This window comes from Mustela erminea, chromosome 14 (genome assembly GCF_009829155.1).
Source record: "Mustela erminea isolate mMusErm1 chromosome 14, mMusErm1.Pri, whole genome shotgun sequence".
In the NCBI taxonomy this organism is placed as follows: domain Eukaryota; kingdom Metazoa; phylum Chordata; class Mammalia; order Carnivora; family Mustelidae; genus Mustela; species Mustela erminea.
In genome coordinates, this window is record NC_045627.1 from 51631638 (window position 1) to 51650426 (window position 18789).

Consider the following 18789-nt stretch of genomic DNA (forward strand, 5'->3'; position numbering starts at 1 on the left):
ATACTAAAAATCATGGAATTGTACACTTTGAATGGGTGAATTTTATCATACGTAACCTACATCTCAATAAGGCTGTTAAATACATACACATATGAGGGGCTCCTGGATAGCACAGTCGGTTAAGTGTCTAACACTTGGTTTCAGCTCAGGTCGTGATCTTGGGGTGGTGAGAACAAGCCCCAGGTCAGGCTCTCCCCTCAGCACAGAGTCTGCTTAAGTTTCTCTCTCCTTCTCCCTCTGCCCCTCCCCCTGCACTCTCTTTCTCTCTCTAAAATAAATAAATAAATAAATAAATCTTTAAAAAATAAATAAACTCATACATACATATATGAGATGACAGTAAACAAAGAGAAGAAAAATAAGGCAGGGAAGAAGGGTAGGAATGTCAGAGTGGGCTGTGAATAGTGCGGTCTTTCGTGGTGTTTGCCAAATACTTCCAACCCCCTGGACTCCTTAAGGGTAGGTGGACAATGAGTTGGCAATGAGTGTGACATGTGGGATTTCCAGACTGAGGATTTTCTGTTCATCTGAGACCTTTCTGGAGCTCAATCTCTCCTTTGACCCCCTGGCCTGGCTGCCGGCACCACATGACATGATTATTTCATCAGCCTGGGTATTTAAGTCACTATGATGGACAGATGACTTTTGACTCAGTTACTGCATGACCTGTGCTACTGGAACACAGACAGGTGCTCAGGGAGAACCTCAAAAGAAGATGGTCAAAGTCCTGGGGAGGTCAGTTTGTGAGCCGTGAGGATGTCTGGGGGGAAGGGCACTCTGAAGAGAGGGCAGAGGATGTGCAAAGACCCAGCTCATCCAAGGAGGAGCAAGGAAGCCAGTGTTGCCGGCACTTGGCAAGCGGGGAACACAGGAGATGATGTGACAGGTGATGGTGAGTCAGCTGGAGGACTGACATGGGAATCCACTGGGATGGGCTGAGCAAGTGCCACTTCTCAAAGGGTTTAGGCTTTAAGAGCCTTGTTCCAGCTGCAATACTGGAAGGAGATGGATAGGCCAGAGGCAGAATCAGGAAGACCAGTAAGAAGGTCTTTGTAAAAAGAATTTAGGTGAGAGCTGACTTCACACCCTGAAGCCACAGCATTCTTCCTATAAACAGCTCTTCCCACCCCCCCAGCTTTATTAGGATACAGTTCACACCCAGCACTCTGTAAGTTGAAGGTATACAGCATATAACTTGAATTACATCTATTGTGAAATGGTAACGATAATCAATTTAGTTAATATCTGTCATCTCAATAGGTACAAAAAAAAAAGGGAAAAATAAAAAAATGCTTTTCTTTTTTGTGATGATAACTCTTAGGATCTCCTCTCTTAACCTCTAAATATATCATACAGCAGTATAATACACTGTGTCATACACTCCACTCCTCTACGGGACTTGTTTATACCTGGACATTTGTACATTTTGACCACTTTCCTCCAATTTTCCCTCGCCCTGCCCCACTTCCAGTAACCACAGATTTGATCTATTTTCTTTTTTTAAATTGGAAGTGTAGTTGACATATAATAAAGTTTCAGGTGTCCTATAAATCTGATCCAATCAGTCCTGTGTTTACAACTTTCAGTAGCTCCCTACTGCCCATGAAAAAGAGTCCAAGTTTCTCAACATGGCATCAACCTACCTCTCCTGCACCACCCACCCCTTCCTTTCCTATGATTTCAGTTCTCCTGTCTCCGAGTCTCCCATTCTCCCGCACTCTCGCCTCCCCACCTGGGTCCATGTGGTTTCCTCATGTCCCTGCAACCACAGCAGGGAGGGAAGAGCTGTTCTGGAGAAAGATCAAGTGAGCAAAGCCAGAGTTGGGAGGGCACTGGGGTGGGCTATGATGGAGGAGGTTCAGTCCAAGCTGCCCTCTGGCCTTGCTCCTGGAGGTTAGCTTGTGGGCCAAGGTGCTGGGATCCTGAACGGATGACTGAATTCAGAGCTGCCTTCTCTTTCTTTTGGACTCTCTGGCCCAGTATGCACAGAGGTTACCCTCTTTCTGCCCACCAGTATTCAGACCTGCAGCAGCTACTCATGGTGGGAAGGACCCAGGAGGGTCAGCTAACTGGGAGAAGCCTCCAGTCCTTGGCAGAGAACTGCACAGGCCAGGGGGCAGCAGTGTGGGAAGCTGGTGAGCACAGAGGCTGTAGCTGGTCCGAATGGGGAGGACTGTGCCACAGGAAAATCTTACAAGTGTTGGGGCTTATGGCTGGGTGAGAGTTTTAGCCAGGTCTCCCCAAATGAAAGACCAGAGTGCTGGCTGGCCTCCGGCTTCCTGCTATTGGGCAGTTCCTCGACTCGACAAAACTCTGGGCAGAGTGAAGAAATGAGGTACGGCACAACATTTTAACCCCCAGAAATCTCCCATTTGCCCCAATTCCCTGGAAATATCTGACAAAAGCAAGCACAAGTTCCCAATTGCTCTCCTCCAGAATCTATGGTGAGGGACAGAGAGAAGAGAAAGAGCCAGAGGGAGAGAAACAGAGAGACAGAAAGAGAGAAATTGAGAAAGGAAGAGAGACAGAATGGCTGACCCAGAGAGACCAAGGATGAGGAGGAGAAACTGCTTCCCTTATGTTGACCGACTTTCCTATTTTCCGAAGCCTTCTATAGAACAGCATGTAGTCCCTCTTTATAAAGCTGCCAAGCTGTTTGTGGTCAGATAATGCTTTTTAAAATTAATTAAATCTAAAGGAATGAAGTGCTGATGCATGCTACCATGTGATCAATCCAAAACACATCATTCTATGCCAAAGATGCCAGACACGGAAGGACACCTGCTATGTACCTGCATTTATATGAAATATCCAGAGTAGGTGAGTCCTAGAGACAGAAGGCAGATCAGTGGGTGCCAGGGCTGGGGGAGGTGGGGAACCACTGCTCAATGGTTTTTCTTTCAGGGTGGTGAACATGCTTTGGGACTGCAAAGCGGTGGTGGTTGCACACCATGGAAGTACAAATCACCGCTCAATTAACCAGTTGCTTTAAAACGGTTAATTGGGTTATGTTAATTTCACCACCCTTGAAAATTTAACTCAACCTTCTTTAAATTCAGGTATCCCGTGCACTTTCTCATTTGTCTTTCCCTTAAAGAATTAGCATCTGCACTCTGAAGCTGGGGGTGGGGGTAGGTGGGTGGGTATCTGCTCTACTGTGAAAATCTGGCGGCCAGAAGCATCCACAAAAGAGAGTGACTTTTCCTTTCAAATCAGTTGGTGCCATAAACCTAACTGAGGGGAAATAATCTGGAGATTCTGCAGACCCCTAAGGCATTAGAATTGAACAGAATTAAAAGCTGATTTCAGCTGCTCCCCACCCCCACTGTAGAAAGGGACACTATGAGTAGTGTCCCCTAGCCTGTGTCCAGCCCACAGATCCAGGTGACTTGGCTGTATGAACATAGAGCTCAAGGGCTCGTCCCTGCACACACCCACTCAGACCCCAGCAAGGGCTGCTGCGTGCTGTCTGAGGCCTCCCCAGCCTCGGTCGGGGGGTTCTGGGTCATGGCCACACAGGAGGTTCACCTGGGAACCAAAAAATATGCTGATGTCTGGAACTCACTCCAGACCAATCTCCAAGTATTTAAAAAGACCTAGGGATTTTTAAAAGCTCCTTTGGGATTCTAACATAGAGCTAGGTTAAAGACCACTGTCTGCGTTTCTTCCTCTGGTATCTGGGATTTCAATCATCCTCGGAAAGTGTCCAGGTACAAAGAACATGAAACACCACATCGCAACCACCCAGCCGGCATCTGTGTGATTCCCTCAACAAGCAGCTGCACGACCACCCCCACAGCCCCTGCACATGACCCAACCCACGGGGGGCTTCCTCTGTGCCTCAGTTCCCTGCAGGCACTTTACTGGGGGCTACAGAACCAACTGCCTGGCTGAGTCACTTCCAAGCAGGATGTACCCCCCTCCCCATGCAGGACCTGCCTCTCACCGACCCCCCCCCCCCAACCCCAGTCTCTGGACACGGTGATCCTTCCAGACTCTGAATGTAATCAGAGCCCTGAGTCACTGGACTCAAATCCCTCCAATGATCATGGTCATGCTGAAGGCTCTGTGTTTCAGGCAGACACAGGACATCTCCCAAGTTCAAGGGTGAGGGCTGTGGGCACCATCAGCCCATGCCCAGGCCTTGACCACAGATGATGCCCCTTGATGCTTCCAGCCCACAGGACCAAGACAGCTCCTCGAGTGACCCTGTCTCCCAGCCTCAAATGACCCCATCTCTCAAGCCAGAAGACAAGAACAAAGGTAATCATATTCCACATAGAATAAAATAAAATTCTTACCGAAATATCTGGCTGCAAATGTTCTTCTTTTGTTGGAAGCTGTCGGCAGCATAATGAAGCTGGCAGACTATGTGCAAATTTCTTGTGTATCCTTTTTATAAAGAACCAACCACATCCTCAAGCAGACAAGCTAATTCCTGTTTTCCAGTAACAGGAGATCAGCATCTATAGAAAAGAAATATATTTAGAATGCCCTTTATCTGGTGTTTTCTTGGATTTCAAACAAGAAGCCTTGCTGTGAGGAATGAGTCCCTTAAATACAAGTGTGCCCAGGGATCTTGGAATGGCTTTGGGCAAGTCATGGGACCAATGGGTATCAGTTCCTCATCTGTAAAATGGGAACAATAATGACAACTGCCCCTCCCGGTGAGCAGAGGATCAACAAGATGAGGAAAGCAGTGAAACAGCAAAGCCCTTCACACATCAGACACTCTGTTTGATCCTTTCCATCAGCTGACCTGGATTCAGAAGGAGCTGTGTTTCCCACACAGCCTAGAAAGTGGCTACAGACAATGACTGGCAAGCATGCAGAGATTGCCAGGATGCTGTCTGTGACTCCCATCTGGTGTGTGCCACAGTCCTGCCCATGGGGAGACCAAGGACATGGTCCCCATACCTGCACGGAGAGAAGAAGTCCCCACAGCACCAGTGGCAGACCCTCAGCCTTGTACTCCGGCTGCTAACAGTGTAGCTTTTTGTTCCATTGCTGGAAAAGTCAGCACCATCCACGCATCGTTTCCAGGTGTGGGAAATCAAAAAGAAAATACCAATTAGGAAACAGCCAAGTGAGTTTCAGGCAGCTATCAATGTCATTGACATCGTGGTCTTGGCAATCTTGGGGAAAGGCAGTTCCCAGGGGGTGATGCTGTCCATTAAAATACAGATGGAGTTTACAGATGCCAGGAGCAAACTCTGGGACGACAGCTCCCAGAATGTTCTTCCTACTCCCCTTCTCGTCTCCTCTGCTCTCCTGTCTCTGCCGTATTGCTTGGGTAGTGTGATTGTGATCACAGAACCAATCCCCACCACACAGATAAGACAAGCATGGCCAGCACTCGGTGTAGGCAGATCCCTTTCCCCCACAAGCTGCGGGCATGCAGGGACTCAGGCTGTCATAGCCATAGGAGGTGGCAGCGGGGCTGTGGGCTGCTGGGCTGGATAGCACTGTCCTAGGCTGCAGTGGGGCAGTGTCATCGTGCGCCAGCCTGGGCCATCTGTGGACAGTTACCGCTGCTGGCCTCTCTAAGGGGAGCATGGGACCAGAGCAGAGGAATCGCCACAGTGGTGCCTCCAGGGGATGATGTGGGACAGCTAACAGCAAAAGAAGCCACAGCAGAGCCCCAGACTAGAGGCTGGGGTGGACCCCAGCCCAGGAGCTGGAGGAGCAGAGTGGCAAGCAGAGAACTCTAGAGCTGAGACAGACTCAGAGACCCTTAGGGATCCAGAGTGACATCTCTCTGTATTCTCCAAGCACACAGGACTAGGAGAGTGGCCGAGGGGAATGAAGAGTGACAGAAAGAAGCCCTTCCTATGACCTGGTGTAATAGGGATTTTAGAATTAAAAACTCAGGGTCTGTCTCCAGGTTTTTCTTTTTCTAGTGGTGTGAATCTGGACATGTTACTGAAATAAGGCTACCCAACTTAGCAAACAAAACTACATAATGCCCACTTACGTTTTTAGTGTAAGTGTTTTCCAAATATTGCCTGCTACATAGTATCTACTATAAAGGTATTCATTGTTGTTCTGTATTTTATCTGGCAATCTGGTGGTTACACCTTCTGAGTATCCATTTTATCTTTGGTTAAAAGAAGATAATCAGGTAAGAAACTTTCAGTTGCTGGAAACAAAAAAGACAATTAAAATTGGCTTAAAACACAATGAGGGATTTACTGGCTCCTTTAGTGGGAAAGTACTCATAATATGGACTTCAGGCATGGCTCAATCCAGCAGTTGATAATGTCAACCAAGTCTAGTTCCCTCCCACCCCCAAGTTCCCTTGTTTTCTTGCTGTGTGTCTGTGTCATCCACACCAAGGTTTCTTAATTATTTTAAAAAATGCTGGATGCCAGCTTCAGGAGCTAATATTTTCTCCTTCATGTCTAATAGGAAGAGACTATATCTTTTGTTGTTTCTCTCACAAGTGCTGGGAAGCTTCCTTTCCCTATCTCCCCAAATATCTCTTGCCTGGTGGCTTTGATTGGACCACCAAATCCAGCCTTGAAGCAGTCCTGATGGTTGGGGAGAGATGTATGTGTTGGCTAAACCAACCTGGTATCATCCGAGGAGCTGAGTGGACTGGGCTGGTATAGGAAAGAGGTAGATACTGGAATAGGTGCCAGAGCCCTGTGACCAATGTGGGGAGCCAGCTCCAAATACACTGCCCACTGCAGACTGATGTAAGGATAAGATAGATGAAACTGACCTCAGGAGTGTGTGTGTGTGTGTGTGTGTGTGTGTGTGTAAAATGTTAATTCTTCCCCTTGGACATGATCGCTCTTACTTTTTTTCTCAGCCCCTACCTTTCTCCTGGCCAGATGTATGACCCAACTCAGCTCTGCTAGCACAGAGCCAAGAGGCCTCCCAGGAAACCAGTATGCTGGGCCTCTGTCCTGGCTGTGCCATGTGCCCTGGGCTGGTCTCTGCCCCTGAAGGGCCCCCATTTACATCATGGGGGGGAGAACATGTGTGTGGGGGTGTCGGGTATGTGACTGTACCAGGAGGGCTCTGGTTAGAAGCGTGACCTCAGCCCTCAGCCTGCGGTGAGGATGACAAGGCTCAGGCGCATGGGCTTCTGTTTGGGGGAAAACAGGGGTGGAAGGGCAGACATGGCGGGCCTTGCTTTTCAGCCCCAGGGAGAGGGGAAGCAATCTCAGAGGCAGAGAAGACAGGAGAACTGCTCTCCAAGCATCCAGACCAGCCATCCCTGTATCCTCACCATCTTTCTTGGCAGCAGCATTCAAGGGCAAGCCACAGCCCAGGTAAGCTCGGCAGAGTTGGGGCACCGCTCCCAGCACCCAGTAGCACCCAGCAGCACCCAGCAAGGCAGTCATGGGGAACCCAGGGATGACTCAGCCATGAGCAGCTCGACTGGCGCCAGCCACACAGCCAACGGGCTCCCTGTGGGAGAGAGTGCTGGGAGCCCCAGGCCGTCAGGCACTCAGGCAGCGTGCCCTGCACCGGGCATACTGGGCACCGGGCATCATCCCACGACCCACAGGCGTTATTAATAAGGACAAGCAGCACTCAGCAGGCCCAGCTGTGGAGCAGACACGGTCACCTGACAGCATACCGAGGTAATATTACAGTGGACTTGTGGGTCACCCCATCACAGTTTAACGACGGGGAACATTTAGACCCACGGTACTTGGGGCTCACGGCCACCCCATCCTTCTAGTATGGCCAAGTGGCCACGTTGTCCTGCACTGGCCCCCCGCATGTGTTCACTCTATGGCCCCTCCTTCATCCCCACGTGGGGGCTGTGCCAATGAGCGCCCACCACCCGGGGGCATCCGCCCAGAGAAGGCGGACATCCAGGCAAGCTGCCTGGGTGCTGCCCGATGGGGAGCCTAGCTCACCTGCTACCCGGGGAGAACACCGCCGTCTCCGCCGCCCAGAGGCCGGCCTGGGATCCTTCCTCGGACACAGCCTGGAGGGAGCGCTCGGGCTCCCTGCCCCCTCTGCTAACCCTGTGGCGGGGGCCTTGGCCCTGCCCCCGGTCCCCCATGTGACGAGTGAGCAGGGGAGGCGGGCAGGACCAGGAGGAAGCTGCCCCGGCCCAACATCATCCGTCAGATGCAGGCTCCCTGGCTCCTCGGTGCCTCTGGGGACGATGTGCTTATGGCTGTCCTTGGCCTGCTAAGAGCCTGCGGCTGCCCCGCCTGAGGAAGCCTTTCCCTGCCAGGCTAACCTCTGCCGGGAGCGGCTGCGGCAGACTGGCCGGCGGAAGCCCGCCTGGAGTTCGACTTGGTGCAGAGCGCCCCCTGGCGGGTACCAGACGGCACGGCCTCGCACGCCTTGGGACCCTGACTTTCCTCCCAGCCTCCGCTCAGCTGCTCCCGGCCGCCCAATCATGGTAGCACCTATCTTCCCCACCCTCACCTGTAGCCTCACCTTCCCTGGGGTCACATGTGGCTGGGAGGGTGTGTAGGATTCCAGAGGATTTCCACCCTGGGTCTTCCTGAATTCTGCACAGCTGGCCAGTCTTGTGTCTTCAGTCTGGGCACAAAGGTGGGGCTGGAGGTCATTAGCAGGACAGGAGCCCTCAGTTGGGGGTTGGGGTGGGGATCTGAACCACTTCCCAAAGAACCAGCATCACTTAAATCTCCACACTTGGGAAACTGAGGTCGGAAAGGTCCAGTGAATTTCCCAAGGGGACAGATTACAAGTGGTATTGCTGAGACTTGAAACCAAGGACAGCAGATTAAAAATCCTTTGAAAGCCAATGCCAAGGACAGAGACAGGAAGGTAGCCTTTATTGACCTGGCCTCCCAGTGACTCTAGTGGGCAGGCCCTTCTCTAAGGGTGCACCAACCTCCCCCTCCCCTGGACTCAGTGTGGCCCTTTGCTTTTGCCTTCCCTGACCAAATCAGGGTGGCTGGCCATGGACTGGAAACCTCAGGAAGGCTGATTTGACATCTGGGCAGAGCTGCGGCTGGGATGGAGTCTTAGTTATCCAGTCATAGGGCGGTGATCATGGCAGAGGGAGGCCCGTCATCTACCCTAAGCACTGCCCTTGAAGGCCTCTGGGAGCAGCGTGGGGTGGGCTGTGGTAGAGTAGTTGCTGGCAGAGGCAAGGAGGCACACAGCTTGTTGCAAGGCCAGAACTCAGGGCTTGTGAGATCAAGTTGTAGTGCATTGCTCTTGGACCCTTCCATGCCCACGGCTACCATGGGCATAACTGCAAAGCAGCACGCTAAGCCTCCTTTGGGCATGCACTGTGGAGGGTTACTACCTTGCTCCAGGCTTGCTGGGGGTGGCGTGGGAGCTGTAATGGAGTCAAGCAAAGGTGGTTTTGACTCCTGCCTGGGCACCTTTTAGCTGGGTCACTGGTAAATTACGCTGCCTCTCTGAGTCCCGTTGCCCAACACGGCAGTGCCGATTGAGTGAGGTAAGCTGCTCAAAGGACATGGTGGCTAAGTGCTCTGGACCTGTCCTAATGACCATGATGCAGCTGTACTTAACAGGGGCCCGGGAAGTGTTTCTTCCACTGTTAGCCGCAGCATAAGCTAGGGCAGTGCTTGGTTCTCAAACTGGGTCTCCTGCACATTTTTATATGTCTTGCATTTGAATTCACATTACACATTAAAGAATAAGCCATTTTTATAAGGTGGATGTCTGCCTTATAATCAAACACTCTTAGGTTATGTCAGGGTCCGAGTTTTTATTTGCACTTAAAATGCGATTGGCAGCAAATGGCAGAGAATGTACCTGTCTTTAAAGTTTCTTTTGGGCTTTGGTGCCCTGGGTCTCAGGAGCCAGCTGCCTCTTGGGCCTTTTTCTGGGAACTTCCAGAGGACAGAGAGGGAACCCTCAGTTCTAGCCAGAAACCTGTCACCATCAGTGAGATGACTGGCTTCTGTGAAGCTAGGGTCCTGGGTAAGGGAAGGCCCCAGAAATCATGATAGTCACAATGATCCTCTGGAAGTTTCTTATCCATCAGCTGCTCAACCCCAGCAGTCACACATTCAGCCAGAACCGCCCTGTAGATCATGTTGCATTCTTAGGAGAGTTTTTATTTGTTTTTACATAGCTAAGTTTTGTTTTTCCTAGCTGTTAGAAGTTATAAACATTGGAAGGATATATATTATTTTATAGATATAAATATTTAATTTGATGCTGGGGTCAGGGGATTGTTTCTCCCTTCTTTTGAAGAGGGCTTTCCATTACTGAATCCAGCACTGAACTAATTAATATAGCTAGAGCAAGCGGCGTCTGGGTGGTTCAGTCAGTTAAGTATCCGGCTCTTGATTTGGGCTTGGGTTCATGATTTCGGGGTCAAGGAATGGAGCCCTGCCTCGGGCTCTGCACTGGCAGTGGAAACTGCTCAAGATTCTTTCTCCCTGTCCCCCTATTCACCTCCCTGCATGTGCACACTCTTTCACTCTCAAAAAAAAAAAAAAAAGATAGATAGCAAACTTGACTGTAATTTACAATTGTGGCCACACGATGGTGCTGTCAGCACACTACTTATGGGTGTGTGCGTGTGTGTGTGTGTGCGCACGCGCGCGTTCAGCAGCACAGGGTCATTTCTAAGGGAGCCCTTCTGAGAAGGGGCTCTGTAGGCCTGAGGAGGCTCAGAGGAGTGACTTGTGCAGCACCTGTGGGAAACAAATACTTCTGGGCAGTTCAAGGCTGGGGCAAGGGTGAGTCAAGGGGGGCAAGCCAGGTGCAAATTTGGAGGATGCAACGTATGCCTCACTGGCTTGCTAGCAGTCCAGGACATGGTCTACTGAGCTGAGATGAATGGCACAGGCACTGTGCCATTAATTAATTAATTAATTAATTTGTTAGGCCCCCCAAGTCCTCAGGAGAGGGGAAGATGATTTGACCATGACCCTGGTCACGTAGAGCCCAGAGAGTGTGGACAAGATAATCAGATGCACATTCTGGGAGAAGATGGAGAGGACTGGACAAGGTGCTGCTCATTGCAAGTCCTGCTCTGAGTCAGAGGCAAGTGTGAGCATGGCGGCCAGCCACAGAGAGGCCGGTGGGATGTGGAAGCTGAGCAGAGCGTCCCCCTGGAGGCTGCTGGCCTATCCGCAGCTCAGGCTTGCCCCAGCCTTTGGTGGCTCCTGCGCACAGCAGCTCCCTCTGAGGTAGAAGAAGCCCCAGTGCACGGGCAGTCCTCCAACAGAGTTGTGGAGGTCCTGGCCCCTGTGGCAGTGGGTCTCTGCCCAGCCCCAGGTCCTCAGTGTCATTAGTGACACCGAGTGGCTCAGTGAGGGCTGCAGCGTGGCCTCTGGAAGCCGATGGCAAGGGCTGACCTACCAAGAAGGCCTGGGGTGTCAGGTGTACAGGTAGACAAAGAAGTCAGCAGACGTTGTGTCAATCTAAGCCATCACTGTCTATAAAAGAAATGAGAGTAATGAATTCAGACAGAGGCGTGAAGAACAAGGTGGAGAGGATACTGCACATGACAATGACTAATACTGAATACAAGAACATGGAAGAGGAGAACCCCCAGACTGCTGGGTCCTTCCTTGGGGATTGAACTCCAGAGGAAGACATCTCATAGTGTTATAATGTGAGCCACACATGCAATTAGTAGTTTTTTAAAGATTAATTAATTAATCTGTTAGGGCAAGAGAGAATGAAAGAGAGAGAGACTGAGCATAAGCAGGGGAGTGGCAGACAGAGGGAGAAGCTGGTTCCCTGCTGAGCAAGGAGCCCCATGCAGGGCTTGATCCCAGGACCCTGGGATCATGACCTGAGCTGAAGGCAGATACCTAACCAACTGAGCCACCCAGATGTTCTGCAACTAATATTTTTCTAGTAGTTACATTGAAAAATGGCAGAGGAAATAGTTTTAATAATATATTTTATTCAATACAATATATACAGGATATTACACAGTTGACCTTTGAACAATGTGGGGGCTCAGGGTGCTGACCCACCCCTGTAGTCAATACTCTGCTTTTGACTCCCACAGAACTTAACTACTAACAGCCTATTGTTGATTGAAAGCCTTACTGGTAACAGTTGATCAGCACATATTTTGTCTGCTATATCATGTACCATATTCGTATAATAAAGGAAGTTAGAGAAAGGAAAATTTTATTAAGAAAATCTTAAGCGGGGTACCTGGGTAGCTCAGTGGGTTAAAGTCTCTGCCTTCAGCTCAGATCATGATCCCAGGGTCCTGGGATAGAGCCCCGAATTCCAAATCTGGTGTGTATTTTAACATTTATACCGCATCTCATTTGGATGCTAAATGTCCATTAGAAATATTTCATCTATATTTAGATTACACAAGATTCAGAGTCAAAAAAGATAATTCACCTGCCCAAATGGTTCCCAGCATACGTAAAAGCTTTCCAGCAACTGGATTGTATATCAATTTTTAAATTAAAATGAAATTAATTAAGATAAAAGATTTAATTGTCAGTTGATCCTATTTCAAATGTTCAATAGGCAGAGGTGGCTTGTAGCTCAGCTTTAATGCACAGTTCAGTTCTAGACTTTTAATTTAATTAATTAGCTAATTACATTTAAATTTTGTTAGTTACATATAGTGCAATATAGGTTTCAGGAATAGAATTTAGAATTCAGTGATTTGTCACTTACATACAACACCCTGTGTTCATCACGAGTGCTCCCTTTTAATATCTATCACCCATCCAGCCCATCACCCAACCTGCCTCCCACTCACCGTCATCTAGCTCTAGACTTTTGAAGATCAAGTATGTGTGTTAACATTTAAGAATAATATGTAAAGAATAGAAATAGAATGTATAACTTCCAAACCAGTAGAGGGAGATAAAGACCAGAAAAAAAAAAAAACTAAACTAAAAAACGAACCAAGAAATACTTAATAAATTCAACAGAAGGAAAAAAGAGAAAGAAAAACTTAAAAGAAAAATCATGGTAAATAGAAACACAAAAGAAGGTTAAAAATAGGTATAAATATGTCAGTAATCATAGTAAATGTGAACAGATTATCCTCATATAGTAAAAAATAGAGGTTACTAAGGTTAAATTTTTAAAAAATCAAATTATAGCTGTTTTCCAAGAGACATACCTAAAACATAAGGACACTGAAATATTGAGAATAAATGAACTGAAACTGTCTTGAACCTCTAAACACCTAAAAAAAAAAGCTTGAAAGGAAGAAAACAAGCAAACACAAACCTGTGACCTAATAAGAAGAATCCGGCCAGTTTACAATCTTAGTGGACAATTTATGACAACACTCTCAGAAACCCATAGAATAAGCAGAACTAAAAAAAAAAAATCAGTAGAGAAGGAAATATTTTATTTTATTTATTTATTGGACAGAGTGAGAGAGAGAGTGAGAGAGCACAAGCAGGGGGAGCGGAAGAAGCAGGCTCCCTGCTTCAATGTGGAACAGGGACCCCAATGTGGGACTCGATCCCAGAACCCTAGGGTCATGACCTGAGCCAAAGGTGGATGCTTAACGGACTGAGCCACCCAAGCGCCTGAGAAGTAGAGATTTTGAGCAACACAAGGAGCAAGCTCGAAGTAACGGGTATTCACAGAAGCCCTCCCTGTGGAGTGTTGGTAGAAACTGAGCGCATTAGCTCATCACAAAGGAAGGCAAAATAGATCAACACTGAAGGATTGGTATTATTCACAGTTCTCTGATCTCAGTGCAATAAAATCAAGTATCCGTAACAAAAAAAGAACTGAAAATGAAATACATTGAAATGCTTAAAAAAAAACCAAAAAACCTCATTGTTTGTTTATGCCTCCAAGCAGATATTGGAATGGAAATTCAAAAATAATTAGAACCTCATGCAACACAAACAGCCCGTTTTAGGACTTATTATAGGTAGCTAGCCAACATGATTCCTCAAAGGAAATGTATGGCGTTACATGTGTATGGCTAGAGAACAAAATTTGAAAACTGAGCATGAGTTAAAGACCTGAAACAAAGGTAAAATGTGATGACAGCTGTTGTTGCTGTTGTTTTGTCCATCCAAGTTTCACTCTGCAGGGGTTGAAAAAATGGGTTGTCCATGGGGTGTACAATTTCTAACTCCAGGACCTAGACTCAGCCCTTTCTTTCTTGTACACTCTCCCAGTCATCTTAGTCACTTCTACCAAGTTTTAAAAGATCACCTGATGATCCCCAAATTGGTTTGGACGGATAGCACCCCTAAGTTACAGGTTTCCTTTTCTGACTGCCCCGGGAAGAGAATAATATCACCTGATGGCCCCTGGTCGTGTGTCCATCCCCCTGCTGAGGGGTGAGATCAACTCCCACCAATCCCCATGGAGAGGGGATACATGAAGGGAGTTTCCCTGAAGCAGCTATGTTTGTCACAGCCCCAAAGAGAAAGCAGGTGAGTCATAAAACTGTGCCATGATCCCCAGTAGGAACTCATCAGTGAAAAGGGATGAGCTTTTGATACACATGACAAGGTAGGTGGATCACAAGGGTATTACGCCAAGAGAAAAAAGCCCATCTCCAATAGTCATACACTGTATGATTCTATTTACATGACATTCTCAAAATGACAAGATTGTATACATGAAAATCAGATTTAGTGTTTGCTCAGGTTAGGGATGGAGGGGGCAGGAGGTGGGTGTGATGACAAAAGGGGTAGCACCAAGGAGATCTTTGTGGTGATGGAATAATTCCATCTCTTGGCAGTTACAGAAATCTACCCATGTGATAAAATGTCATAACATGATACACATTGTACCAATGTCAGTTTCCTGGTTCTGAGATGTAGCCAGTGGGGAAAACAGGGTAAAGGGTATGTGGGACCTCTCTGTAACATTTTTGCAACTTCCTGTGAATCTATAATCATTTCAAAATACAAAGTTTTTGTATTAGCAACTGTACACATTCCTAATCTATTATGTATCCACATAAAAAGGTCTTCTTAGGAAGTTAAAACTTTGCTAATATAATCAATTTTAAAGATTTCTCTAAAAGATCAAAAGGCAAAATGTGTATGATAATTAATGACTATAAATTGAAATAAAAGCTCCTTGGACAAGACTAAATTTTATTGTGGTTAAAAAAAATGTGAGTATACAAATGAAACAATTGTCAACCCTGGTGTTGCTTGTTGCTGGGGGCCATTGGGAAGGATCAGTTTTACACCTTGTATAGGTTATGTCTAAGACTACAACCATGCGTTTAGGAGTAAGTGAGTTGTTTAATATTACAGAACATTTCCAAACTGTTACATAGAAGTCCTGTGAATATTGCACTCATGGGCTGTGCCTATGGGACTATGAAGTTGAGCTCTAAGAGAAACAAGAAAATGGATGCTTGGCAGTATTGGGAAATGAGATTTTGTTGTGGAGAATCTACCACTTTCAAGTGCTCTGAGTGGCAGGGTTTGAAAAGCTAATTATATTTTTTCCTATTGTTTCCATCTTCAGCTTCTCACCATACACTGAAGCTGCGTCCATGCTGGTCCATGCTGGTCATGGCACAACCTGTAAAGACAAACCTGAGCCTACCCACCGAATCCATGACATCTGCTTTTTCTCTTGAGGATGTAGGGCAAGAGATGTGGCTTCTGGACAGTCCTAGTCTAATGCACAGATGTTTAAGGTCAAGGCCATGGATCATCCTGGGCCAGCACTTTGTGTAAATCTCAAGGGACAGAGGTTCCCATGTATGCTTTAACAGATGTATGTTGTGTATATTTGGGTTATTGTGGGCCCTCAAAGCATGGTGCCCCAGGCAGGGACCCCTCTCCTTCCTGGACACGTGGTACTTTCTGTCAGTGCTCATAAGGGCACATGGGTGCCTGGGTTTCCATGGCAATGGGCTTCCCCTCTGGGAGAGACTGGCTCTCAGAAGACATGGAGGCTGCCCTACTCACCTTGGCCTCCCCCGCAGGACAGAACTCACAGGTACTGGGGTTCAGGGAATTTGGGGACACTAGTTGGGCAGGCTTCTCTGAGGGGCCAAAGGTGCCAAGGGCTATGGTCACTCACTGCCAAGTAGAGCCCAGCCTTCCTGCAGAGAGATACCCTGGCTGGCTGCTCCTGGGGAGACAACTGCCATGGCCCTTCTTCCCTGGACTTGATGCCACTCTGAACAGAAAGTGCAAGGTTTCAACTAATGCTGTTCCAGACCAGCTGAAGGTAGTGTGACTTTCCCCCCATGTTCTCCTCCTTTCTTTCTATTCATCAGGTAGCAGATGCCCCAAAGATGGCCTTCCAATTTCCCCCTCCTGCTGTGTGCATCTCTTCTCCTATCAAGGGGTGGACATGATGCTGGGACAGAGCTGCACATAGCCTCTAAGAATCCTGTCAGCATCACTTTCTCTCTCAGAGTGTTAGCCACCATGTTGTTCGTGCCTTGTGCCAGTCTAGCAAGTGATGAGAAGCCATCCGGGGAAGAGAAGCTACAGGAGCTCCAAGGCACCAGCCATGGGAGTCGGAACCCTTGGACCTTCCAGCCCCTCTAGATCCCAGATGAATGCACCTGGCGGCCCTCAGCCCACACTTTATGAAGCAGAAGAACCGCCCACCTGAGCCCTGTCTGCCTTTGGTCCTACAGAGTCATGAGAAGCAACCACTTGCTGTTATTTTAAGCCATTATGTTTTATTATACAGCAGTGAGTACCTGAAACACCCTCCAGGAAAACTTGGAAAAATCTGATGGTCAAATGTTTGAGCACCTACTATTTGCCAGTAAAAACTGGAGTTTGAGGCTGGGGCCATACACGTGAACGAGAGAGTCCCTGACTCAAGAAAAGCAAGGGGGCAATGATACCAGAGTGATGTGCAGGATGAATGAGCAGTAGGGAAACGTAGGTGCCTGAGGGCAAGGGAGGACAAAGAATCCTATTGCAGAAAGGCAGGAACTAGAGCAAGGCATCTGGCCCGGTTGCTCCACACAGAAGTAAGGACCAAGGGGTGGTTGGGGATAGTCTCCTGCGGTATTTTACAGGTATGGATTTTGCCAGAGATGTAATAATGATGCTACTTACAGATGATGTCAGTGACATGCGATGGGCCAGGTGCTGTGGATCCTCCCACTGTTTTCCTCACACCTACCTATGAAGAAGCATATTGCTATGGTCCCATTGTACTGATGAGAAAGCTGAGGCCTGAGGAATTGCAGTGACTTGCCTGGGGTCAGGCAGCTAACGAGGGACAGAGGCAGGAGCCAACTGAGGCTCTTGGACCAGGAGCAGAGGTTTATGGTCATGATGCTGTTCACTGGCTTCTAACTTAATGTTTTTAATCAAACATTTCCTCATGGCATTAAAAATCATATCCGAAATGGCATATTAATGGCCATATATTGTTTTAAACTCCCCTAAAGCAGAACACTTCAGGTTATTTCCACGATGCAGGGAGCACCTTTCAGCATAAAAGTTTGCTCTGCTCCTGCCTTTATTTATGTTTCCATATCACAACATTATAAAAAAAAAAAAAGCTTTTTCTGAATATTGGGTCATTTCCTTTGGACAGATTCAGAGAGGGTAAATAAAATATTTTAAGTTTAGGGTTTTCTTCAAGAAACCTCTGGAAGGAAAAGACCATCGATCTCCGTGAGTGATCGTCACACCCATCCCTACTTAGAGCGGTCATTCCCACATTTCATAGTTCTCCGGAAATGCAGAGAGGTACTTCTGAGAGGACCTAGCTATAATGACTCATAATGAAACCGCCCATAAATTTTCCCTTAAAACGTGAAGTGAACCTGTGGCTGAGGTTTGAGAATTCAAATGTGCTCTCTGGGCAGTTACCTTGGTGGGTGTGAGCAGAAAGCAGAAGTGGCCTCGCCTCCCTGCTTCTTCCCCTCGCGTCAGAAGCAAGCCAGCTCCCGCAAGAGCCCCGGGGCTGGCAGCCTCCCCCGTCTCCAGGCAAGCCAGGCAGGCAGCAGGTGGCCTTGTGCCGTTCGGGGTGGGGGGGTGGGGAGCTCTTCTCTGAGAGGGCAAGTATTGCCCCTGGGCCTGCTCACTGGCATAGCCATGTTGTTTAGAGAGTCTTATAACTGCCCTATGAGCCTGGGGCAGGGGTGGATATGGGAGGGATCAGCAGCCTCTTTTTAGAAATGTGGGTGAAGGCGCAGAGGAGGGATCTGCCCCATTAACCTGCTGTTTCCCAGCGTCCGCTTCCTCATCCTCAGGGTCAATTCCTAGTTATCCTTGTAGCGGGTCTCCTAGTCCCCCAGGACCACAGTGGCCCTGGAGCCTGGGAGCAGGAGGCCTTTCCATATTATCCTAATTTCTTATGCGACATGATGGTGAGGTTAGCAAGCCTGTGAGACAGAGGTGTGCTGATAAACCCTTAACAACTAGCTCTCAAAAATATGTCTGTCTGTCTTTCTATCTATGCCTCTCTCTATCCATCCATCTATTTCAGTTTATTGTAAATTTTACTGATATAAAATATGTGTAGCACATAAGTTACAAATAATAGTAAAGCATACAATTCTTGATTGCAAATTCCATTTAGTCAATTAATTCTAATGAAATGCCGTTACTACTTTTTGCCAAATTTTTTGAATCTGTAGCCAGACTAGAGTGTCAATTTAACCACGATTTGACAAATGGAGTCGCACCCTGATCCACTGTGTTTTCCCCAGTAATTTACAGTCATTAAGTCGGATGTGTAATTTACCGCTAAACTCTCTCTCAGGCAATGTGCATTAACTGAAACCACTTGCAGCTTTCTGTGCTGCATAGGTTAGAACTTTCCTCCGTTGACAACGGCATGAGTGACTTTGTTGAACTGAATAATTGTTTTCAAACAATGGAAAAATATTTCCTCAATTTTGTATGCTCTTCACAATGTGATGGCTATAGTCACAACCCAATTTAAACT

General features: G+C 47.7%; 1 protein-coding gene across 4 annotated transcripts in view; it reads right to left on the reverse strand.

Annotated features, from left to right (window-relative positions):
- ARHGAP22 (Rho GTPase activating protein 22) overlaps positions 1 to 7961 on the reverse strand; it is a 166074-nt gene extending 158113 nt beyond the window's left edge. For 2 of the 4 annotated variants that reach the window (XM_032312003.1, XM_032312001.1), the window contains exon 1: positions 4302 to 4562. In XM_032312003.1, coding sequence (XP_032167894.1) covers positions 4302 to 4353 — 52 coding nt within the window. In that variant the 5' untranslated portion in view covers positions 4354 to 4562. Of the gene's footprint in view, positions 1 to 4301; positions 4563 to 7877 lie in introns of those variants that run through there. The other 2 variants (XM_032311999.1, XM_032312002.1) reach the window with 2 other exon arrangements.
- Between the last annotated feature and the right edge of the window lie 10828 nt (positions 7962 to 18789).